Consider the following 24,967-nt stretch of genomic DNA (forward strand, 5'->3'; position numbering starts at 1 on the left):
GGGCTTCCCCTGCAGTCCATGGACCTGTGCAACAGGCTGGGGAGAGAAAAAACCCGAGAGGATAAGCCTGTGTGTCCTTGGTATCCAGCACTTCAAGGAGTGCTTGGTCCTGTTCCCATGGTCAGCAGGTGGAAGTGGAACACCAGGCGTGTTCAAACCTACCCTGCTCCTACTTTGGACCCTGCCTTGGAGGTGTTTCTTCTGATCCCCCAAATCCACTTGACTCTGCTTTGGGATTTGGGGTATTCCCCACCCTTATTGCAGTGTTACCCACTGAGAATACTCTGCAGGTACCACCAGGGTCTCTCCCCTTCTCTTTGGGGCTCTCTCCTTTTCTCCTGCAGTCCATGTCTTTCCCCTTTAAACGCCCTTTCCCCTCTTTTTCTCCCAGACTTGGTGTCAGCCAATTCCTAGGGTTCCCACAGTTTTTCAAGAGAAAGAAAGAACAGTTGTATGACCGGGCTTGTCAAAGGAGCGCTTTCCAGGAAAGGAGCGAATCCCAAACCATTTCCCATCTCCTGCCCGGGCGGATCCCCCCCCGGCGGGGATGCGGGACCTGCCCTGGGTGCTGTGCTGGGGTCCGGCCCGGCGGCTCCGGAGAACCGGGTGTGCCCGGGGCCGCCCGTGCCAGCGCGGCAGCCGCGTCACGGTGGGGGCTCGGCCGGGCCCGGTTCGGCTCGGCCGGGCCCGGTTCGGCTCGGCTCGGCTTCCAGCACCGATCGCAGCCGCGGTGCGGGGCGGGACCGGGGCACCGGGACCGGCGGGAGCGAGCGGGGCTGGGGGCGGACACGGTCACGGTCACGGACACGGTCACGGACACGGACACGGTCACGGACACGGACACGGACACGGCGGGCGGGGCGCCGTCCCCCTCCGCCCCGTTCGCAGGCGGGGCCGGGGCGGTGCCGGAGCGGGGTCGGGCCGGGACCGCGGGAGCCCCGCGGGCACCGGGACCCCCCGGCTGCCAGCGCAGGTGAGGGCTGGGACGGGGATGGGGCCGGGATGGGGCCGGGATGGGGCGGGGAGCGGGCCCGGGGGCTCCGGGGAGCGGGGCCGGCGCTGCGGGGCCGCCTGCGGCAAATCCCGGCTGTGCTCCGGACGGCGAACGCTGCTCCGGGAAAAAGCGCTCCTGCTTCATGGAGAGCGGGGCTGGGAAAAGCGCTTCTCCTTCATGGAGAGCGGGGCTGGGAAAAGCGCTTCTCCTTCATGGAGAGCGGGGCTGTGCGGAGCTGCTGACCCGCGGGGATCCGCGCCGGGAGCTGCTCAGGGGCCGCCCTTGCACGGTGGATGGATGGATGGATGGATGGATGGATGGATGGATGGATGGATGGATGGATGGATGGATGGCAAGCACCACGCTGGTTATTTTGGCCAGTAACCACTCATCACCTGCGGGCCCACCCCACGGCCGTGGTGCTGAGCTCTGGTGCCGCTGGTGTCTGCCTGGCCTTGAGGGTGGGTTTGACACATGGTGCGCTGTTGTTGTTGCCGCAATTGTCACTCCCGGGCTTGGGGAGTGGCAACACCTGGGCATCCAGACCTTCCCTGGTGTGGCACTTGTGCTGCCTGGCTCTGTTGTTCACCGCCGTGTGTGTTTCTGCTGCGGGTTAGCTTTGGATCCTGTTTTTGGCAGGGTATGGGGGGGTCCTTTAGGGGCTCCCAGAGGAGTCTCGGATGCGGCACGCTGTATCTGCCTGAGATGGGAACCTGAAAGCTGAATGTCATGACAGAAGTCATTAGAAACACATGACTTGCTTTTTGTTTTGATCGATAAGATGGACTCAGGTTTCTGGTGTTGTGGAGCTCTTAGAAACAGTTGCAAAAGCATAATTTCAGCAACTTCTTCAGCTGGAAGCTTTCGTTTATCACAGCTTCCTCCAGCTCCCAGGCTCTGCCTGTGTTAGCAGTAATAGCAAGGGTGCAAGGATCTCTTATCACTTTGCCAGCAGTTAAGAGTTACCACGTCCCTCACGAGTTACAGACTGTACTTGTGCGTGTGAGAAAGCTGAAACACGGCAGAGTTTGTTGTTTGATGTTGTGCAGCAAACAATTGTCAGGTTTGGGAGCGCAGCTTTGAGCAGTGTTGGTTTTCAAGCTTTAGCTTTAACCACTGAATGTTTTTTCCTAGTGGTTTCCCACTAGGGAGTTCCTCAGGCAATACTGTGAACTTGCCTAAAAGTTGATTGAAAGTTTCTACCAAAGAAAGGTTCTCAAGTCTCCCATCAGATGCTTTTCTCACTCTCTTACGTCTCTCTGTGGTGATCCTGTTTTACTCCCAGAATGAGGAATGGCTTTACATTTCTTCTTCTCTTAAGTTGCTTTGCCTGAACTCCTCTTTCCCTCCCTCTGGCTATTGCTTCTCATTGGATCTAAGGTTCTGCTGAGCTTGAATACTATTCTTCTGATGCTTTTCTGGAGCTGGGAGCCCCAAAAATTGCAGCCTGTTTTTATAACCACATGTACATTCTGCTTTCCTATCTCTTCTCTTGCTGACAACCCCTTTCATCATCAGCCCTGCACGCAAACAAGGTTATCCCCAGTTCAGATCATATTAGTGCAGTTCTGCTTCCATTACCTTTCCCTGTGAGCCTGTTTTGTGGCAGTGTGTGTGTGTGTGAGGTGGGCATTGAACAATTTAAAAGCTCAAAGGAGTCTTTATTTCATTAAGGGAAGGGCCCAAGCCAGGGGATTCTTTAGCCCCAGTGGCTGTTTAAAGCTTGATCCTTACGTAGTTTCCACATAACCAGAACAGTTCCATGGAAAGTGGGAAAATCCATGGTTCTTCAGTGACATCTTGATGCACAGAAGATGCTGATTTTTGTTAATTAAGTGCTGTTTTTTATCAGCACCTCTGGTAGGGAAGAGGATGCTGTGTAGTGTCTCAGAGGCCTGAAGAGTTGGGTGTGGGCATTTTCATGCCCTGCCCAGGGACAGTTCATGGTACATCTACATCCATCTAATGGTTTGTGTAAGTAAAAGTCAGATTAATCAGGGGTTAGAAATATCTAAGAAAAGGCATCGTCAAAGCAACATAACTGTGTGTCTGGTATGTAGAGTTGGGTGAACAATGAACTGCTGTTGAAAGAATGAGTGAATCAGTGCAGGTGAGTGTGTGGCAGGATAGGAGAGATCAATGTACAAAATGGAAGCTGATAATATGAAAAACAACTAATTTGATTTTTATATTTGGTGGAGGTAGAAGTTATATGATGGTAAACCAGGTAAAGGCAATTCAGATATTCTAAACTAGGGTGTGAGGAAGATAAAAAGCCAGGCTCTTGCTTTTAGGGGTTGTTCAGTGCTTGAATGATTTTCCACACTTTTCCAAGGGGTCCCCAGTGTTTTCCCTACCTAGTTCCTGAGCTGAGTTTGGCACGTGTGCATGTGTTGAAGGAGGAACCAGAGACAGAGCTGTGCTGCAGCCTGGGTCTGTACTGAAGGTGCAGCCCTGTCCCAGGAACTGAAGGAGAGCAGGGATGTGCTCATGGCACAGCTGAGATCCTGTTTTACAGAGAGACTCCTGGAAGCTGTAATGGGAACACATCAAACACATCTGCTGGACAAGTTGCACCAAAGGGAAGCAGCTCCAGCCTGGCTTTGCTGGGTGATGAAGTGTCTGGCCCTGGTGTGAGTCTCCAGCAAACCCTGCCAGGGGGAGTCCCCCTCTCTCCCAAACTCCCGTGTGCAGGTACAATTTGACACACTCACCTGCTGCAGGATTTTTCCCAATCTGCCTTGAAGGGCAATTTGTGGGTTACTTTTACTGTCAGTCAGTGCTCCAACAACTTGTCTTCAGTGTGGACTTGTTTTATCCTGTGACCCCAACCAAAAAATCAAGACCCAGCTGAATTTCAGAAGGCACTGAGGTGCTGTGAAATCTCAGAGCTGGCTCAGGTGTGCTGTGTGTACTGGCTGGGTAAAGCCATGTCAAACACGTGTGTACCTCAAAATTCCCGTGGCCTCCTCCCCCAGCCAAACCCATGCAATGAAAGTGATTTCCTGCAGCCTGCCATGCAGCACAGCACATCACCTGTGAGCTCTGCACTGCTCATTTCCTATAAACTCAAGAGGTGTTTTGGTAGTCTTGGGGTTTTGTAATTTTGCAATTTGTTTGTGGGTGTTGGAGCTTCCGTGTCTGTCTGGTGCTGTGGCCTCGCAGAGGTTTGGGGAACGTTGCTCCATGGGTGACCTTGCTGCTTGGTTGTTTGTTTGTTTTTTTTTATTTTATTTTGCCTTTTCATATCCAAAGCAGTTGCATGCTGTAAATACCAGAGTTGTGGTTGATAAACTTCACAAGAGGAAACTTGTGTTAGTAGGTTTTATGTTGGCTGCTGGCTTGTTAAATACTGACTGGGTGTTTCAGATGTCTCTTGCACCCTGACACTCTGCAGGAATTTGCTTTTCCTCAGGTTCCTCAGTTGTGTTCCCTCCTGTTGCCATTCTCTACATGGCATCCAGTGAAATTGAGGTTTTATTTCTGCCCTAGTGCATGGACTCATCCCATGTGCACACCACCACTGCCTTGGGCAGCTCCCCTCTTTGCTAAAGATACACATTTATTACCTGCACACTAATTACTGCAAGGGAAGCCTTAAGGAGGGGAGAGCAGCCTGTAGCTTTCCTGCAGAGTAGAGAATAATGAACTGAGGCAAAGGGCACAGGGGAAGTTGTGGACTTGCCTTCATCTAAAAAGTGGAATTTTGTCTCATGCATGGTTGTTTTCTTCCACCACTTTTCCTGCCCAGTGATGAAGAGGTCTGGGCATTGTGTGATGGGTTCATTGCTTGTATGACTCTAAGGAAGTGATTAGTACCGATGGATGTATCTTCTCTGATTGCTCCCTAGGGAATTATTCCACACCTCAAAATTAATGGGGGATTATGGAGCTGCTGTGGAGTCTTTGCTGCTTGCGCTGATCTGAACCAGAGGCAGGAGTCAGTGTGGAGTGGCTCCATTTCATTCCTAATTTCCTGAGAAAGTCTGTCTTGAACAGTTTTTTTTACTTTTGCCTCACAAAAACATTTCACAGAGCAGAAGCACATGTGACAAGGGGAGCACACTTGAGTTCTCTGGGCATAGCTTTGTGTCTGGACCCATGGAAAGCCATCCTTGGGCATGTTGGTGGCCTGGGGTCTGTGTTGTGTGACAGTGGCATTTCCCTTCCCCTGGAGGGTCGGAGCAGCCCGAGGCAGGGCTGGCTGTGCAGGGTGTTTTATCTGCAGCCTGGGAGCAGCAGATGTGTGGCCCCAGAGCTCTGGGCACAGCCCATGGGCAGCCCCAGAGCTGAGCTCTGCCCTGTCCTGTCCCATCCCCTGTGCAGGACAGGGAAGGAAGGAAGGAAGGAAGGAAGGAAGGAAGGAAGGAAGGAAGGAAGGAAGGAAGGGAAGCTCCTCATTTTGGGAAGAGACAGCAGCGTGTGCCTGCCCTGCACCCCAAACTCTGCTGTGGGAGGAAGGATTGTCATAGCAAGGTGTGGGAATGTGGAAGCACTCTAGCAAGGGAATGTTTTGGGGCACGTGTCAGCAGGAAGGTGGGAACTGGGGGTGTCTGGCTGCAGAGTGTTGGTGAGCAGGGGTCTGTGGGAGCCTGGGTACCTGCTCAGGTTGGTTCTGAGGGTTTACATCCCTCTAAAACACAAAATTCTGTCTCACCCTGGCTTGCTCTGGCTCTGAGGTATACACAAATTGTACAGGAAACTAATTTATTGGGTGTAGACTGATTAACTTGAACCTCAGGCTAGCAAATCTACAGGTCTGAGCCCTACCACAAAATGGGATTTCTAACAATAATCTGCCCACCAGAATAAGAGTCTGAGATGATGCTGAGGCTTTAAAAATATTATATTGGAGAATTCTTTATTTTTTTTTGAAGACTGCTGCAGTGAAAGAGAGTATATCTCAAACTGCTCCAGTATTGTAAACCGTGCCAAAAAGGAGTGATGCTGCACTTGGCTGTTCACAAATGGCAAAACAACCCAGAGAAAAGGGAATTGTAATAACTTGTACACATGAGGTCAAGACAGTGCAAACAAGGTTGGAGCCTGGAGAACTCTGTTCAGTTTGCCAAGGCAAAGGGGCAGAGGGAAGTCAGGTGTGCAGGTGAACCCATCTCTGCAGAGCTTGCCTCATGTAAGAGCTGTCACACTGCATCAGACCTGAGCTCCAACAACGAGAACATTCTGAATTTAGCAGTGGGAAGGGGAGAGACTTGGTAAATGATGTATTAGGGACGATGAAAGTCGAATTACTCTTCCTTTAGTATATTCATGCCAGGTTCTGATGAAAAAGATCCTGCATCCTCCAAATGAGGGAGTTTGTAAAGACAAGGTGTTGAGCTTGAACTACATTGTAGTGCTCAGACAGGTAGTTCATATTCTCTGGGGTGTGGTGCCAGGTAGAAATCCTCATCTGAGGGAGGCAGCTCAGGCATTGCTGTGTCTCTGTCTCTGCTGGTCAGTAGAGTTGTGGTTTGCTGATTTAGGCTGAGGTAGCAGATACACCAGTAACCTGCTGTTTTTATTGTTGATGAGCAGAAAACAAGGCCAGCTTGTTTGGCTTTATTCAAACTTGTAAACCTTGCCTCCTCTCCCTTTGCTCCTCTCCCTGCAGAGCCCAGGGCTGGCTTGTGGTCTCTCTATCCGGTGCTGGGTGATGCAGCCTCTATGCTGAGGAAGCAGGACAGATAAAACATAGCTCATGTTTCTGGGAATCCTGACCTCACTGCTGACAGGGAAGTGGTGTGTTCCCAGGACCTGGCAGATAAGATGCTGGGCTCCTTGTGCTGAAGGCCAGGGCTGGCTGCTGAGGAGCTGCCAGCAGGACTTTGTGGTTTGGGAATCAGCAGCACTTTGCTCAGCTTCTTTCAAAGTCTATACACCCACAGCTGCAAAGCTGTGTTTCAAGTTGTGAATGGGAAATTCTGTGCTGGTTTCATGGGCTGAGGAGAAGGGACACAGACTTGCTCAGAGCTGAGTTTGGAGCCGTGGCTGTGCAGCACCTTCCAGGCTGCACCACTGGGATGTTCCTCTGCTGACCTGACAGAAAAACTGGTGAGAGAGAATTGAGGTGGGCTGGTTCCTCTGCTGGGGTGGTTGGACAGAATTAGTTAGAGCCACTTCCCTGTCTCTTGCCAGCAGTGCCAGAGTCTCCCAGCACGTGAGGACACCACGCTCTGCCACTTGTCTGTGCTGGAAACTGGAGGTTTTATTGCTGTAGTATTTTGCTTGTGGGCAAATGGAAGGGAGACTTTCTTACATGTTTTTGAGAAAGGAAATGTCTGACAGGCTGCTTGTGAATGCCTTTTGTTTCATCCTGTGTTTCAAAACAGCATCTTGTACCTGATAGTGTTCAGATTATTGTTCTCTTCTTTGCATTCCTTGGATGCAAATTTATGCAAAATTTATTTTCCTTTATGAAAACAAATTGTAGCATCTGCCAAGGGATAGGCTGCAGATGGAACTAATAAACCTGTTCTGATTGCCTCACCCTTCAACTTAATTTTTCTATATTTGTAGAGGGGAATGTACAGCAGAGTGTTATTTGTTTCTGTGTATAAAAATGCATGCATACTTGGAAACAGCAACAGCTCTTTCTCCCTCTTGCAGACTGGAACTGGGCTCTGGAAAAACAAAGTGGAGCTTGGAGCATGTGGCCTGAGGATTGCCTTACACAGCCAGGGGTAGGAACTTGTTGTTTCTCTTGGCTGCAGCTTCTCTTAGCTGTTGGGACAAGTGTCTGTTCTCCAGAGAAGATAATTCTCTTATTTCATTGTCAAATGCAGATGTAGATGTTAATCCTGGCCTAGAAGGGATTAAGAAAGGGTTGCATTGAAATAGAAGGAAATGCTGTAGTTACATGTGGCTCAAAGGCACCAAAGTGGAATTTTTACTAAAGTCCATGTTTTCCTGAGCTTTGAGGCTGTGCTGACCTTCCTTTCTGTGGGTTCTTTTGCACATTAATTTTCTACAGAACCCAGCAGAGAACTGAGCAAATAATATGTTTATAATTTTATACGTTACGTTTACATTTTTATATAATATCATGTGTTTATAATAATAACGTTGCTGTAGCCAGTAGCAACAGATTGTTTTCCCTTTTCTTGCAGGTGGTAGCCAAGCAGTGAGCAGGATGCCCCCAGGCATTTACTGCCCTATGGAATTCTGGTCCAAGGGGGAAAACCAAAATATCCAGGTGGATTTTCTGCTGCCCACAGGCATATACTTGAACCTCTCTGTGCCCTGCAATGCCAGCCTGGGCACCATCAAGCAGGTAACAGCCTTGTGCCAGCTGTTAGGTGACAAGTCTGTGTTACAGCAGGGCCCTTCTGCTCCAATAGCAGGCACTTAGGATGAGAGTGAACAAAGGGATGTGGAGTCATGTGAGAGTGCTATCCACAGGGAGAGGAGGATCTTTGGGAACTGGATAGTGTTGACAAGACTTGAGAAGCTCTTGGCTCCTGTCACAGATTTCATGTTACTGGGGGCAAGTTTCTTAACCCAGTTTTGTTTCCAGTGTGAGTAATTGCTTTGTTCCACAGAACCAGAGGCAGCAGGTGCTTACTGTGAGATACTCAGGTGGGGATTATGTAAATGCTCAGGTTGAGGGGTCGACCTTGCCTGAAACAAAAGGCAAGAATGAAGAAAGGAAATCAGTGAAAGGCACCTGCAAATAAACCAGCACTACCCAGCAGCTCAGCACAGGCTGGAGCAGCCTTGGCTGAGGAGCAGCGTGGGAGTGCAGGGCCAGGGGGCTGTGAGAGCTTGGGCTGAGCTGGGGGCTGGGGGGTGGGTGACAGTGTGATAGTGATGGTGCGAAGGTGACAGTGAGGGTGATGATGTGAGGGTGACACTGTGAGGGTGACACTGAGTGTGACAGTGAGGGTGATGATGTGAGGGTGACAATGAGGGTGATGATGTGAGTGTGACAGTGAGGGTGACCCTGTGCCCTCTGGCAGGTGCTCTGGAAGCATGCACAGTATGAGCCACTGTTCCACATGCTCAGTGACCCCGAGGCTTACGTGTTCACCTGCATCAACCAGACAGCCGAGCAGCAGGAGCTGGAGGACGAGCAGCGCCGCCTCTGTGACATCCAGCCCTTCCTGCCCGTCCTGCGCCTCGTGGCCCGCGAGGGGGACAGGGCCAAGAAGGTCATCAACTCCCAGATCAGCCTGCTCATTGGGAAAGGTCAGCACACCCAGGGCACGGCAGGCACGGTGCCTGGGGGTGCTCCTGTTCCTGCGGGACAGAGATGGAGCCCTGCTTGTGAATCAGCAGGTTTCACCTCCAGGGGATGCAGAGGGGCAGCACTGTCTGCTCAGGGCCAGGGAAGGGGATGCAGGGGATGCAGAGGGGCAGCACTGTCTGTGCAGGGCCAGGGAAGGGGATGCTTCCTTCTGCAAGTTGGGTCAGTGCCACTGTACATCATCAGTAAGTGATTGCTGGTAGCTTGGCAGACTCTGCTTTTGGCCACGTGTTAAACACGTGTTCAGGGAGACTCTCACCCACATTTGAGGGAAAGGCTCATTTCCCCCACTGACTGCAGATGCTTATTTTGCCTTCCTGTCGTGCTTTCCACCCAGGCTTGCACGAGTTTGACTCGGTGCAGGACCCAGAGGTGAGCGATTTCCGCACCAAGATGTGCCAGTTCTGCGAGGAGAAGGCAGCAAAGAGGCAGCAGCTCAGCTGGGCAGCGTGGATGGAGTACAACTTCCCCCTGCAGCTGGAGCCCATGGCCAAGGGCCTCGGCACTGGCTCTCTGCAAATCCCCACCAAGAACATTTTTGTCAATGTCAAGTTCCAGTCTGGCGGGGTAAAGCACAAACTTTTCTGTCACAGTGTTTGATGGTTTGTGCTTTTCCTTTGGAAACATCTCTGTGTGAGTGTGGAGACAGAATAATGTGTGCCTGGACAGTGTTTCCATGTGTTCAGTGCTCATCTTCATTCTCCAGGCTGCTTTGCCCGTGGAGATGGTTGGCAGGGAGCTGTTCTCCCTCCTGGTTAGCTGGAAGCTGAGGTTGCTGCATGTACATGGGCTGGAAACCTTTTTGGGTTTGGGTAGGAAAGGAGCACAGAATCCAATACTTGGCTCTCCTTTGGAAGCTCAAGAGCCTGCTCAGCAAACATTGCTTGCAGGCCTGGTCTGTGCTGCCCCTGGGCCCCTGGTCCTTGGTTCTTGTTCTCCGTGTTGTGCCTCTCACAGGAGAAGGCCTTCAGAGCAGTGTTTGAGCATGGGGACCCTGCTGGTGGAATGGCTGTGGGGAAGTCTTTAATGACTGGCAACCACGTGAACTGGTGATTCTACTTAAAATTGAAGTTTCCTGATTTCCAGCCTTGTGCTTGCACTGCTGAAACTTGCTCCTGACCAGTTTGGCAAACGTCCCCACTTATCACTGGCTGGTGTGTGTGTGTGATTGTGCCTTCCCACCCTGCTCCTCACTGCCAGCAGCAGGAATGTGGTTCCTGTCGGTGCCGCTCCAGCCCTGTGCTGCTGTCTGACAGTTTGCTGTGCTGTTGGGATTGCAGGAGAGCTTCACGTTCCAGATCTCCCCCTGGGAGTTCCCCATCACCTTAATGAGCTATGCCATTAGGAAACAGGCCACTGTGTTCCGCCACGAGACCGTGCAGAAGCCAGAGGACTACACCCTGCAGGTGAACGGGAAATGTGAATATCTCTATGGGAACTACCCCCTGTACCAGTTCCAGGTGAGCATCGTGTCTTGCTCCGTCAGTGGCTCTGTTCCCTTCTCTTGCTGGGGGCGTGGGCTGGGACATGGTGCCAAGGAGACAGTGCTGTTCACAGGACTGCAGCACATCACTGACAGGGCCTGGATGTTTCTTAGGGCAAAGGCTACTTCCAGCAACGTAACAAATCCTTATTTTTGGGGAGATCTAGGCCTGTCCCTGGCTGCCAAGTGCTGTGTAAATACATTTAGATACTGCGGTTCTGGAAATACCTGCTTGCTTGTGTGGTGGGAAGGGAGTTCTCCTACTGAAAGTTGGGCAAGTAATTTTGAATCATGTGCTCCTCTGGCAGGGCAGACTGCTGCTGGGACTGCTGAGTCCTCCTCGGCATTTTCCCTTAGTGCAGCCATTTGAGACCATTGATGAAATGCCAGCTATAAAAGGCACTTCATATTCTCAGTTCTGGCAGCATGAGGCCAGGGAGTTGCAGGTTGATAAAGCAAGAGGAGATAATTGAGAACTGGAATTGGATTGTTGCTGTGTCCCTCCCTGAGTCCCTGCAGGGTTCCTGCCTGGGCTGGTGGCCCTGGCTGACCCTGTCCCCTCTCAGCACATCCGCAGCTGCCTGCAGCGGGGCCTGACCCCTCACCTGACCATGGTGCACTCCTCTGCCATCCTGGCCATGAGGGACGAGCAGACCAACTGCATCACCAGCCCCCCAAAGGCAGCCTCCAAGCCCCCTCCGCTCCCCAAGAAAAAGGTAAAAGGGGACAGTGACCCCTGGGCTTGTGCTGGGGGATGTGCTGGTCTTGGCTGGGAGCAGCACTGGGATCTCCCTGCCCTTCTCAGGACAGGTTCCCAGCTGGGCTCTGAGGTGGGAGTTTCCAGCCAGCCTTCCCTGGCTGTCCCAGGCTTCTTGCTCTTTCCTGAGGGACCCAAAGCATGGAATGGGAGATGAGTTCTGCTGCTGACTTGAGAGGCCTTTGTTGCATCTGTTTCTGATCAGAACCGTTTCCTCTTTCCAGCCAAACTATGGCTCTCTCTGGTCCTTAGAGCAGCCTTTCTACATCGAGCTGGTCCAAGGCAGCAAGGTCAATGCAGATGAGAGGATGAAGGTGGGTACTGACTCACCCTGGGGTTTGTGCTGTGCTTTCCCTGTCACATCCCTCTCGTTTGTGTGGGGGGACAGTGGTGGTGGCAGTGTGATCTCACCTGCTCCTCTGGGGCTTCATTCAGCCTTTGGGCATTCTGAAGTGCAGGAATGGGGAGGGCAGTGGCCAGACAGCAGCCCAGCATTAGAAAGGCTGCTGGACAGCAAACAGAGCTGCTCCCTGAGGTGATGGCACTGTGCAGTGCTGGGAAGGGCAGGAAAACTGCAACAGCAGCAGGAGAATCCCAGCGCTGAGGGGAGAGAGGTGGGACAGGTGGTGACTGCAAAAGGGAAGGCGGGAGGCAGAGAGGCCTGGGGTAGGTGGGGTGTTTGCCATGAAGGGGGAGCAGGAAAATGAGGAGAAGGAAAGGAAGGAAAGTGGGCAAGAATGTGCCACGTTAATCAATATGCAAGTCTGCATGAAGTGAGAAGATAACAATGCCCTCACTGAAGCTGAGTAAAGAGAGACTTCAGAACTGAATGTCTCAGTGAACTGGGGAGGAGACAGGACTGGGACCCCGTGTCCAGGGCGGTGGCTGCCCTGTCCCAGTGCTCCTCCAGTGAAGTCTGCTCAGCCAGCCGGGGCTCACGGTGTCCTGTTCTTTCTGCTGCCCTCAGCTGGTGGTGCAGGCAGGGCTGTTCCACGGCCACGAGATGCTGTGCAAGACCGTGTCCAGCTCGGAGGTGAGCGTGTGCTCCGAGCCCGTGTGGAGGCAGCGCCTGGACTTCGACATCAACGTCTGCGACCTGCCCCGCATGGCCCGGCTCTGCCTCGCCCTCTACGCCGTCATCGAGAAGGCCAAGAAGGCTCGTTCCACCAAGAAGAAGTCCAAGAAAGCTGTGAGTGAAGGGCTCGGAGCACAGCTCTGAACCAAGGGCCCCTTGCTTTCAGAGCGCTTCACGTTAGAAATGGCAATAACTGCTTCAGCAGGAGCAGGAAGCTGAGCAGTGGCTGCCTGTAGGAAAGGCTGTGTATGTGTAATTTCTTCTCTGGGAAGGCCATTAAGAAACTTACCCAGCATCTTACTGGACCTAAAGAGGAATCACTTATGTTGGTGTTCGTTTTTTGCTGTGCCACAACTTCCTTGTTTTGTAGTTGAGGTTAAACCATCATCTCTGTTGCATTTTCTTTCTAACAAGGTCTTTCTTGCAAATCCCCAGTGGAGCAAACTACCAGCTATGGAGAGGGAATAACCTGAGGAATGTAAATGCTGGTTATGGCAAAGCATTAGGTGAGGTAAAATTGAAGTGCAGATTCCTCAAGGTTGCTGTTCAAGTGTTGCAAACTGACCGTGGAAGATGTTAAATCACTTTGGAAGCTCTTGATTTGAGCATCTCAATCAGAGGTGGTGATACCTCTAGCAGATCCAACTGCAGGCTGTAATTGAATCGCTGATTTCCCAGAGTTGTAACATAAACCTCGAGCTCTCTGCATGTGACAGTTTTCTTTATAAGCAGCAAATGCCTTTGTGCCTCTGCAAATTATTGTTTCTGTGACCACAAAGACACTGTTCTTGTGCCTTAAGGAGAGGGTTACTCATGCCATCTGTGCTGGAGTGCAGAGGAATGAGGCACTGATGAGTGTGAAACAGAAGATTTCAGTTCTGCTCACTTCTCACTGCTGGGAGGGTCACTGAGCTTTGTTGTGCTGACATCAGTGGGATTCTCAGGGTTACTGTGCAGTCATGTCTGGGAGCAGCAGCCAGCTCATGAATCCTGCTTGTGGGGACCAGTTTCTGGCTTGAGGACTTCAGACTGGAAACATTTTGAGGCCAGGACCAGGATTAACAGTTTTATTGTTGGGTTTCTTTTTTTAATTTAAGAATAGCAGAACCCCAGGTCCTGCTGGAGGCTTTTGTTGGACAGAAGATCTGATTCATCCACAGGCTGGATGTTTGTGGTCACACTGGAATAATTTTCAGTTTTGAAGCAGTCAGAAGGAAATCTTGCTGTTCTGATTGACAAAACACAACCAATCTGTTTATCTGAGTTGTTAAGAGGATCTTATTCATGTGTGTTCTGGTGCTGGGGGAAGGTGGGTGCATTCTGATGAGCTTTTAGTATAAAATCACGGCATTCACTACAGCAGAGCACTGCAAAAAGGAATTTTTTCCCATGGTGAGCTGCAGCTCTGAGTGAAGTGCCCAGAAATCATTTCAAATGGTTGGTAATGGCAGGTTACAGAGTGCACCCTGATTTTTTTGTTAATTTGTTTTGACTGTTATTTGTTTTTTTCCTTTGTCAGAGATTAATTCCATACGTGTTGTTTATATGCAGACTGTCCAGGGCAGATAGGTGGGACTAAATAATTTCCTACCACAAAACCAGGCATGTTTGCAGGCTGGCTGGATGAGTCAGAGGGTTAATGTCACCCTAGGGCTGGCTTTCAGCGTTTCCCTAAATCATGCAGGAGATGGCTGTCTTTAGAATGTTGGGTCCTTGTTTTGTTGGACCTTATCCACCAGAAATCTTGCCTTGTGTTTTGGCAGGCCCTGAGCCGTGGTTAGATGTCATTTACTCTGTTGGAAAAAGTTATTACTGGTGGTGGTGTTTTATTTGGCTTTTCCCTGTGATCTGGAAGCTGATGTCTCAAATGTGATTTTACTGAAGATATTTGGAGTAATCAAATCAGCTCCAAGGTTTATGAGAGGCTGCTTGGAAGTGATTCCTTTTGTCACATTAGGGGGAAATGGGGGCTCTGTTACCTCACCAGGGGCTTGGATGTCCTGGGGGCTGAGGCTGCTGCATTGTCCAGCCTGCCCCAGTGGAACCAGGTCTCTCACTGTGCTTCCTTCAGAGCTGGCCCTGTTTGTGGTGCCTCCATGCAGAATTTCTGCCATGTAACCCCTTCTCCAGTCTCCGTGGTGTGATCTGAGCTCTGAGTGCTGCTCTGTGAGGTGAAGTGTTCCATGTGGAGAACCTGCCTGCAGGAAAGCTGAGCTCACTCGTGGAGTGTGTGTCTGCTCTGGGGCTGGGAGCTGTGTGAGGGCAGGGGGTGGCTTCTGTGTCTTGGCCATGTTCCAGTCACTTCACTGCTGGAGTCTCCCCCCTCCAAAACAAGACTGGGTTGGATTTGTGGGGTTTATTTTGGGGGTGTGGCGAGGGATTGGCTGCATAAAGTTTGATTTCTATAGATAGTGTTTATTATTGCACATAGAAGCCAAGCCTTTTTTTCCTATTATGAGCTATTTCTAGCATCCTTTGTCTCATTTTCCAAAATAGTGCCTACTCTGTGTTCCCTGTTTCAAAATGAAAGTTCTTCTCCCTCCCCCTCAAATTGTGAAATATATGAAATATGTAGTAGTTCCCTCAAATATTGAGTGTAGAGTAGCAAGGAATTATTGGAAAATTGGAGATTCTTCAGCTATGCCAAATCTCAGGTGGTGAAGTTTTAGACACTTTTGTGGGGAGCATTTGGTGCCATTCAACACCACACAAAAGACCCCAGGTTTTGGCACGTGCCCAATGCCACCTTGTGCTCTTAATTTCAGAGAACTCAGCAGGTGAGCAGACAGGATGTCCCTTTGCAGGGGGATCTCTCACTTTCAGTCCTTCTCCTGCCCTCAGGACTGTCCCATCGCCTGGGTCAATGTGATGCTCTTTGACTACAAGGACCAGCTGAAGACAGGGGAGTGCTGCCTGCACATGTGGTCCTCCTTCCCAGGTATGGCAGGACAGGGAGCTGCTGTCCTTGGCATCCTCAGACTCCCCCAGGAAGTGGAGTGGCCACTGCTCTGGGCTGTGCTGGCAGCTGCCAAGGCCAGGCTTTGCTGAGCTTGGCTCTGCAGTGTGACCTGAGAGGTGGCTGCTCACCTGGGGATGTCACCTGCCCCTCACAGGGGAGGGGGAAGCTCTCGTGGCCAGGCAGTGCCCAGGGACAGTCTCTGCTCTGCTTTCTGCACCAAAGCTTCACGAGATTTGGGCTCATGGGTTTTGTGTACTCTGTTTTTCAGATGAGAAAGGGGAACTTCTGAACCCCATGGGCACAGTGCAGTGCAACCCCAACACAGAGAGTGCAGCAGCTTTGGTCATCTGCTTCCCCAGCGTGGCAGCACATCCTGTGTACTACCCATCCTTTGAGCAGGTGGGGCACAGGGACACTTTTCTGGGAGGCACAGGAATTCCCTCACTGCCCTTCCCGTGGGGAACCCCTGGGGCAGCCATCAACAGGGACTGGGTGCAAGCAAACTTGATGAATAGATATTGTTAACTGAAAATTTCACTTTTCCAAGCTATGAACTACTGAGGTAAAGCTTCTCTCATAGATGAGCATTTGTTTAAAAAATGTGTTTAGCTGAGCTGCCTTCAAACTGCATTAGGCTCTGTAGGAAGGAAGAGGAATAAAGGAGAAATGAGTGAAAGCAGGCAGCTCCCTCCCTTTCAGCACAGTGATAACATGCCACGTGAGGTGCAGGTTTTCCATCTGTCACTGCAATGGCCAGACAAATGGAAGAAGAAATGTGCCTGTTCCAGGGGAGGAGGGGGATCTGCTCTGCCACAGACAGGTCTGTGCTCCCCATGAGGCAGGGTCTGCTCAGGGGCTGTGCCAGGGAGAAAGGGGAGCCCAGGCAGAGGTGGCAAGTGGCTGATCTCCAATGCAGCATCAGTGCCTGGAGTGATGGTGACAGTTACAGAGGAACTGAGGAGCCTTTCTCACCTTCTTTATTTGTGTCCCAGCTGCTGGAGCTGGGAAGGAATGGAGAACAACCCCGAGCTGCACCAGAGGATTCTGAGGAGGTGAGACTTCTGGCATCAGTTTTCAGCTGCCTGCAGGCCTGGTTTCCACCTTACCCCCCTCCCAGCATTTTTCACCAAACTGGGTCGTGCCCCAGTCCTGCAGGGTGTGTGGGCTGAGCTGATGTTTGTGCTCTTTGCTGTGCTTGCCCTGAGCAGAAGCTGCAGCTGAAGGAGATCCTGGAGCGGAGGAGCCACACGGAGCTGTACGAGCACGAGAAGGACCTGGTGTGGAAGATGAGGTTTGACATCCGGGACCAGTACCCACAGGCTCTGGCCAAGCTGCTCATCATCACCAAATGGAACAAGCACGAGGACGTGGCCCAGGTGAGGATGCTGGGGCTGGCAGCCAGGGCTCCCTTTGGGTCCATCTTTGTGTCTGCATTCCTGTGCTGTGGTTGGGAGCCCAGGGATGCTTCACAGTTTCCTCAGGGAAGTTCTCAGCTGGTACCACCTGAGCTCTGGCTCTTCTGGGCTCTGTTTTTGGCCTGTCCCAGATTCATTACTGGCCAGCAAGGTCTTGTTTATCCCTTCAAGAAACTGGAGGCAAAAAAAAAAAAAACAAAAAGGAAGTTTAATTCTTGGGAGAAAAGAGATCTGAATTGAATATTATTAAATGATAGTAAGAGAGCAGTACAAGCTGCCTCACGGGATCTGTTTTTGACTTGACCAAACTTTCTGTGAGGCATCCATAAATAATGAGCCCCCATAAGGAGCTGCTCTTTTCATCAGTAGAATTTCAGATTTATATCCATTGTCATAAAAACTTCCTTTTTTTTTTTTCTATTTTCTTTTTGGTGATTACAGATGATTTCCCTGCTTCAGACCTGGCCAGAGCTGCCTGTCCTGAATGCCTTGGAGCTGCTGGATTTCAGCTTTCCTGACCGTTATGTTGGCTCCTTTGCTATCAACTCCCTGAAGAAGCTGACGTGAGTGTTGTCCCCAGGGGAGAGGCAGAGCCCTTTCTATTTCTGTTTCTATTTCTACTCAGGGCTGCTGAGGGGCTGTGAACAGGAGTGACAGTTTTGTCTTTACAGCTTTGACAAGAACACTCGTGGCAGTGAAGCCAAGGTTGTGTTTCATGTTTCCTTTCTGTGCACAGGGATGATGATGTGTTCCAGTACCTGCTGCAGCTTGTCCAGGTGCTCAAGTACGAATCCTACCTGGACTGTGAATTAACCAAATTCCTGCTGGAAAGGGCATTATCCAACCGCAAGATTGGCCACTTCCTCTTCTGGCATCTGAGGTGAAGAGCAAATGGTTTAGGCTTTTTCTCAATAATCAAGTGAAACCAGCATTTACTGAGTCCTTCATTGCTCTGTAAAGTGGGAGCTGCTACTTTTTACCTTGGGTGATTCAATAAGAATTATTCCAGGAGGACACAATGTCATTTTTGTTAATTTATTTTTGTCTTTTGTCATTGTAGTGGTGGTGTTTGGGTTAGGTTCTGTTTTCAGAATTTATATATATCTCTGACTATATACACACATGCCTCTGAGCTGGAATTTGCTTTGGGCTTCCATGGCCACCTGCCAGCTCTGAGCCATAAGCTCTGAACTGTTTTTGCTCCCCAAGTGATGTTCTCAAAGGAGGGGTTGGTGATTGAGTCACAAAGCTCTTTCATCACCTCAAGCAATGCTTTTCCTCCATCACCTTCTGGGGTGGGGGCACTTTTTTTTTTCCTTCCCCAGTACATAGAATCTGAACAGCAGCCAAATATTGTGGTGTTGTCCCTCCTTGCTGGTGTGAATGGGAGAATGAGTCACTGTGCAGTGAGTCAGCTCAGCTTTAACCTCCCTCCTGCCCAGGTCAGAAATTCACGTCCCTGCTGTGTCCCTGAGGTTTGGCCTGATCCTGGAAGCCTACTGCCGGGGCAGCACCCACCACATGAAGGTGCTGATGAAGCAGGTACAGATTGCTTTGGGCCACAAGGTTGCCTTCCCTCTGGCCTGGGAAGTTCTCAGCTCTTGGCTTTCCCAAGTTCACGTTACCAGTAATACAAGAAAAGCCTGGTAAGGGCTGGTGTGGCTTTGCTCATGCCTAACTCACCCCCAGAGGCTGCAGTCCGTGTCTGGAATGCTCTGAAATGTTCAGAGCACTGTGAGAGCAGCTGGCTGAGGCGCTGCTCAGGGGGAACTGAGCACACTTGGCTGATTCAGAGCAGTGCATTCCCTTGCAGTTGCTGGGTGCAGGTACTGCTGGCATTTTGCTACTCTGAAACCTCTCTTACCTGTCCAGGGTCACTGTACCAAATTCAGAAGTGAGGGGCTCATCTCTGGACAAAGTTGTATCCAAGATGTGCCCACAGGCCAGTGCTGCTTCTTTTCAAGCCTGAGCAGCACTTTTGCACAACCAGAACACCCCAAAAGCATTGAAGGGCAGGCTGAGCTCTAGGTCTCATCCTCACTTTTCCAGCCAGTGCAGCTCCCTTCTTCCTCTGATGCATGGTAATGTGCTTTATTCCTGCTGCAGTCATTACCTTGTAATGCATTTTGTGCCCAGCAGAGTATCCACAATTAATTATGGATCTTCCTCAAGCAGATACTACTAAATTTGGTTTTCTGCAATGCTGCAATGAGAAAGTAAGAGATGGAACCAAGGCGAACATTTTACAGGAGATTTTAATGTTTTTTTAAACTTTCTCCAGGAATTTCCTGTTTGTTAACCCCATTTCATCTCTCCCTTTTTTCAGGGAGAAGCACTGAACAAGATGAAAGCTCTGAATGACTTTGTCAAAGTGAGTTCTCAGAAGGCCACCAAGCCTCAAACCAAGGAGATGATGCACATGTGCATGAAGCAGGAAACCTACAGGGAAGCCCTTTCCCACCTCCAGTCCCCCCTGAACCCCAACATTATCCTCGCTGAAGTTTGGTAAGGGAGAGATCTGCATCTCTGAATTTGAGTGGATTTTGTGCTTTGTTTCACACTGGAGTCAGTCTTTGGGTTATCCAAAAGTTCTTTCCTCAGGCAAGTCCCAAGTCCATCAGTGGGTGGAAGTGCTGTAGGACTGGAAGCTTGGATGGACATTTTAATAGATGGAAAATGATGGTAATATTTTTATTTCCTCTAGTGTGGATCAGTGCACCTTCATGGACTCTAAAATGAAACCTTTGTGGATTGTGTTTAATAATGAAGAGACAGGTGGAGGTGGAGTGGGTATAATTTTTAAAAATGGAGATGGTAAGTCTTTATTATGCCTGGAAAAATCTGTCTTTTAGTCTCAGGTGTTTACTGGGGTGAGTGGGCCTAAATCTGGACCATTAAGATGTTGTGTAAATGAGGGGTTTTAATGTTTTTGGGAGAGTTTTTTGGTAGTAATCTGAAAACGTATATTAACTCCCCTCTGTATTTCACGTGCTTCCCTCTTTCATTAAGACTTGAGTGCAGTGGTAATTGGATGCCTTTGAACAGTAAAATTGTATTTTCCTCTGTGCTGGTGCCCAGATCTGCGCCAGGACATGCTGACTCTGCAGATGATCCAGCTGATGGACATCCTGTGGAAGCAGGAGGGCCTGGACCTGAGGTGAGCAGCGTGCACACAGCTGTCCTCCTGCACTCGTACAATCAGGGATGCTGAGGCTGTTTTCTCTGCAAGCTCATTTTGCCCCCAGCAGGTCTGTCAGGTGTTCTGGGAGCAGCTGGGCAGGTTCCGTGGGGCTGGGGAATAGAAGTGCAGAGCAGAAAGGGAGGAGACAGGGCAGGCAAGGGAAAGCTTACAAGTCAACAGCAGCCACTCGTGGGCAGGATTTCAGTGGAAGGGTTTCTTTCATCTCTGCAGGATGACCCCTTATGGCTGCCTCTCCACAGGAGACAAGACGGGGCTGATCGAGGTGGTCATGCACTCGGACACCATCGCCAACATCCAGCTCAACAAGAGCAACATGGTGGCCACAGCTGCCTTCAACAAGGACGCCCTGCTCAACTGGCTCAAGTCCAAGAACCCGGGGTGAGGGGCTCACCTTTCCCTCCCTGCTGCCTGCCCTGCTCCTTTTCCTTCAGCTCTGCACAGCTGCAGGCTGTGGCTGCTGCCCTGCCTGGCACACCTCATTTCCACTGAGGCTGGGGACACAACCTTCAGTTAGTTAGTGCAGCTCATTTTTGGGAAGCAGGGGTGGGAGTCCTGCCTCCAGAGAACACTACAGGAATCCAAAGGAGCTTCCCTCCCTTCTGCAGCTGAAAACAGCCCCCCCCCTGGGGCAGTACTGGAGTCCAAAGTAAAATTCTCTCTTTTTACCCTGTCTAGAGATGCCTTGGACCAAGCCATCGAGGAGTTCACCCTGTCCTGTGCTGGGTACTGCGTGGCCACCTACGTGCTGGGCATTGGGGACAGGCACAGTGACAACATCATGGTCCGGGAGACAGGGCAGGTAACCCCAGGGGCTCTGGGCACTGTCCCTGCCCACAGGAGGGGTCATGCCTCTCTCTCCCACCACCCTGGGGGAGGGAGCTGAAGAGAACTCGATGCTGATCAGCTAAAACAGGTAATATTCTGAATTTTTTCTTTTTTTATTTGCAGCTGTTCCATATTGATTTTGGTCACTTTTTGGGAAACTTCAAGACTAAATTTGGTATTAATAGAGAACGAGTCCCTTTCATCCTAACCTATGACTTTGTGCATGTCATCCAGCAAGGAAAAACCAACAACAACGAGAAGTTTGAAAGGTAAGTGCTGGGAGTTTAACTTGACTTCTAAATTTTTCGTCCTCATTTCCACCAATAGGCAGCCTATAGCTGCTTGTACAAATGATTAACTGGGGAGAGCAGGTTCAGACTAGGTGGCTTTGCTTTACAGAATGGTTGAGTTTGCAGTGTGCATTCCTGTGGCTGATGTCTGCTCCTGCACAGGTTCAGGGGTTACTGTGAACGAGCTTACATGATCCTGCGGCGCCACGGGCTCCTCTTCCTTCACCTCTTTGCACTGATGAAAGCTGCTGGGCTCCCTGAGCTCAGCTGCTCCAAAGACATCCAGTACCTGAAGGTAAGAGGCAGAGCCCAGCTCCGGGCTTACAACTGGACACCTGATTTTGTAGCTGGGTGAGGAGGAGGAGTTCAGTGTGCAAGGCCAGATTCTCAGAACCAGATGAGCTCCAGAACAGAGAGTGGATGTCCCGTGCCCTTGTGCAGGATATCAGAAATGCCAGGTCCTAGTGCTCAGAAATCTCTTCAGCTTCTTCACCGCAAAGGCAGCAGGTGCCAGGAAGGAGGCAAAGCCCTTGGCTCTCATTTCCTAGTTTGCCTCCTGTGTCATAACCACCCATCCCTGGCAGCTGCAGAACACTTCGTACAAGAGCAATACAGAATCTGCTCTTGCCCTGCACCAACAGGAGCAGAGGGTGCAAGTGGGTGCAACTACAGGAACAATTAAAAACAGTTGATGGCTCCCTCCATTCCTCATTTCAATGGAGTAATTTCTTATGAATAAACGTCTTACTGGTTGAGCACAGCCTTGTTCAGTTGTGCACTGATTGGTGCCTCTTGCCTGCAGGACTCCCTGGCCCTTGGGAAAACGGATGAGGAGGCACTGAAGCACTTCAGACTGAAGTTTAATGAAGCCCTGCGGGAGAGCTGGAAAACCAAAGTGAACTGGCTGGCACACAACGTCTCCAAAGACAACAGGCAGTAGAGCAGGAGCCTGGCCCTGCTCAGGAGAATGGAACAGCCCCCAGCCCAGCACTGACAGAAGATCCCCCACCTTATTCACAGAGATCAGACACTGCTGCATGACTCAAGAACTGTTGGCCTGTCCTCAGCCACAGCTCTGTGGCTGCTGCAGATCTTTGGGGACAAGGGAGAGACTTGAGGCAATAAAACTACTGCATACAGTAAAGGTAGGTAGAGGTGCTGTACCCTTGAGAACTCCTTGAGCTTCAAATACATGTTCCAGTGGAGGAGTTGAGGCAGTTCTAACATCCCTCCAGTGTGCTAATGTCTGTATTTCTATTTTCTTGAAAATTTTGCTGAGCAGAGACCCCCCTGTGCCTGTAGCCCATCTTCTAGGTCACCATTATGACAGCTTAGAGGCATTAACTCTTCAGCATGTGGTCACTGCTCCTGCCCTGTGTCAGTGTCCACTGAGGTGGGTCAGCTCAAAGCACACCAAAGCTGACTTGCACAAATGGTTTTACTCTGCCTTGAGAATGGATACAAACCTCCACACTTTCATCTTGCTTTCTGTCTGCTCCAGAGGCCAAAGTATTCTGAAACTGAGCTGGAATTCAGCTACTTGCTGTCTAGAACTGAAGGCACAAGAGCAGCTTTGGGGTGGCCACTGGATCAGGTACTTTGTTTTCCAGTAAGGCTTTACTTGAGCCTCAAGAAATTTCTGCATTTATCTTGGTTTCAAACCTGAAAACGCTAAGATTGCATTTTGAAATTAAAGTACTTACTGCTTCTTTTCATAAAAGATGTTAAGCTGTGAGGTATGTTGTGGTTTGGATCTATTCATACAAACCCTTTTGCACCTGTGGCAGATGCAGCAGTTCTGGCATAGAGGACACCTCATTTTAATTTAATCTAACCCTGGGAGAGCCCCTTTTCCTACACCTTCAGATGATACTGTGACTGAAGCACTCAGGCTCTAACAGCTGCTTTGGTACTAGAGGGAAATACTGCAGGATTTAGAGCTCTATGCAGGCTGACCAGTGAGAAACAGTCCTGTGCCTCTGTTCCATTTTAGAGAGTGAATATTGCTATTTCCTTGCTTATTAAACTAATTTACAGAGCAAAAATTATGCCAAAAAAACCTTGGGCCCTGTGCAAGGTGAAATGCACTGAAACCACAGCCCCAATCAGGTTCTTGTGGAAGGGAAGACACTACAATTCCAGAGCTGCAAAAGCAATTCTCTTGCAGTGCCAGAGCCTGGTGTTGAGGATGCTGCAGCACTGGGACCCTGCTCTCCTCAGTCCCTCCCAGGGCTCCCAGCAGCAGGGTCAGGCCCTCACAGGTTTTAGAGCAGTGGCTCCTGTCCTGGCCCTCACTTTGAGAAGTGCAATAACACAAAGGTGTATCAGTATCAACTGCAAGAACTGAGCATTTTACGGAGGTTACTTAGTCTGGAAAACTTGACTTACCTACAAGCAGTAAAAATTAAGTGGGTCATTGTGTGGACCTTCTTCCTTGTACACCCTGGGAGAGTATCTTGGATAAATCCATGACAGCTCTGTTGGGTCAGCAAAGAGCTTTTGACTCCAAATGCACAAAGCAGCAGCTCACCTGATGGTTTTCAGCAAGCTGAACTGTACTAAAGATTCAAGCTTATATAATTTTAAAAAATATTCCATTTCATTACAAGTGGCTTCTCATTTTTATAAATATGGTCAGAATGATAGACCTATTTCTATTTATTTAGAGATGTTTCTGTCATTATTTTTTTTAACTCTGTACAAACTGATTGTGCTTATTCTGTTGCCTTCGAAAAAGAAGTATTTTTTTAAGCCAAACCGTGGTTCTGCAAGAAGAGAATGTTTACATGTTCAGCTTTTCAGTTGCTTTAGGTACATGTTTTGTAAATAAGAAATAAAAGATATTGACAAATTGTACACAGATGCTGCCAAGTCCTTCTGTGCTTGAGAGCAATGACCACAAAACTCTCCTACTCCCCCAGCAGAGGCAAATTAACAGTTTATGTAACTCGATCCTACTTTGTTTCACTCAGTAAAATAAAAAATGCAAACAACCTTTAGAACCAGAAATTTATTGTAGCTTATAGACTTTCCAAACTGACCTGTTACCAATATACACATCTGAAAAGTTATACCCACAGTGGCTACAAACTGCATCAGGACATTACAAGCCCTCAGTATTACCATTAAGTCATGATCAGTTTTGGTCTAAAATACAGCAGCTACAGCAACATTATATGGAAGGATAAGTCTTCTACACATTAACACAGGACAACTGTCAGACATAAGTTAAAAGTTTCCCAGTTTACTTAAAACTAGCAGTTAATTACCACGTAAGTAGTCAAAACCATTTTCCCATTTTAGAAATCTAAAATTTTACATTAAAAAAACGAAACGAAACAAAACAACCCCCCAAAACAGTAAGCTCTGCTGTGGGTTCTTTCCCTGCTGCCAGGTCCATCTCTACTGTAAAGGCACTCCTCAGTCAGGCTCCCCCAGAGCAGGGCTGCTCTGAACTCCAGCTGTACAAACACGTGGCTCAAGCCTGATCCTTTACCCTCGGGACCCTCTGTGCCCCTCTCTGGCCCCGTCCCTGTCCCGGCCGGGTGTGGCACTGGGCTCTGCAGCCACAGCCACGAGCAGACGCTGCCTTACCGTGCTCAGGAGGGAGTGCAGTCCCGGGCTCCTGTTACAGGCAGGACAAGTTACTCTTTAATCCACCTCCTTAGAGACCAAGCAGAAATTCATTATTCGCGACTCTGCATCAGACCAAATAAAGTTCA

At 49.9% G+C, this 24,967-nt stretch overlaps 1 protein-coding gene across 7 annotated transcripts; it reads left to right on the forward strand.

The window, feature by feature from the left end:
• The first annotated feature begins 896 nt into the window (after window positions 1-896).
• Window positions 897-24,101, forward strand: PIK3CD (phosphatidylinositol-4,5-bisphosphate 3-kinase catalytic subunit delta). Of its 7 annotated transcripts, XR_009933910.1 has the most exons (25): window positions 897-973; window positions 7,604-7,677; window positions 8,104-8,267; window positions 8,953-9,181; window positions 9,577-9,806; window positions 10,520-10,699; window positions 11,289-11,438; window positions 11,704-11,793; window positions 12,447-12,668; window positions 15,378-15,492; window positions 15,782-15,912; window positions 16,506-16,565; window positions 16,722-16,889; window positions 17,370-17,491; window positions 17,665-17,808; window positions 18,371-18,470; window positions 19,255-19,433; window positions 19,633-19,742; window positions 20,007-20,085; window positions 20,341-20,508; window positions 20,806-20,929; window positions 21,079-21,224; window positions 21,408-21,540; window positions 22,048-22,390; window positions 22,747-24,101. XR_009933910.1 is itself a non-coding variant. In XM_062507715.1 (24 exons), the coding sequence occupies exons 3-24, from the start codon at window positions 8,127-8,129 to the stop codon at window positions 22,183-22,185; spliced, it is 3,159 nt and encodes a 1,052-aa protein (XP_062363699.1). In that variant the 5' UTR covers window positions 897-973; window positions 7,604-7,677; window positions 8,104-8,126; the 3' UTR covers window positions 22,186-24,101. The 7 variants fall into 7 exon arrangements, 5 of the variants coding, with proteins under 5 accessions (XP_062363699.1, XP_062363701.1, XP_062363703.1 ...); XR_009933911.1 differs by lacking the exon at window positions 22,747-24,101 and having other exon boundaries at window positions 21,355-21,540; window positions 22,048-22,186; XM_062507715.1 differs by having other exon boundaries at window positions 22,048-24,101.
• The last annotated feature ends 866 nt before the right edge of the window (window positions 24,102-24,967 follow it).

The sequence above is a fragment of the Cinclus cinclus genome, chromosome 23 (assembly GCF_963662255.1).
Source record: "Cinclus cinclus chromosome 23, bCinCin1.1, whole genome shotgun sequence".
NCBI lineage: Eukaryota > Metazoa > Chordata > Aves > Passeriformes > Cinclidae > Cinclus > Cinclus cinclus.

Bases quoted from the DNA above. Each gene is read 5' to 3' on its own strand.
- PIK3CD (XM_062507715.1), top strand. From the start codon at position 8,127: ATGCCCCCAGGCATTTACTGCCCTATGGAATTCTGGTCCAAGGGGGAA. The intron at 16,566-16,721 runs GTGAGACTTCTG...TGCCCTGAGCAG, and splicing joins CACCAGAGGATTCTGAGGAG to AAGCTGCAGCTGAAGGAGAT. The intron at 20,509-20,805 runs GTGAGGGGCTCA...TACCCTGTCTAG, and splicing joins CTCAAGTCCAAGAACCCGGG to AGATGCCTTGGACCAAGCCA.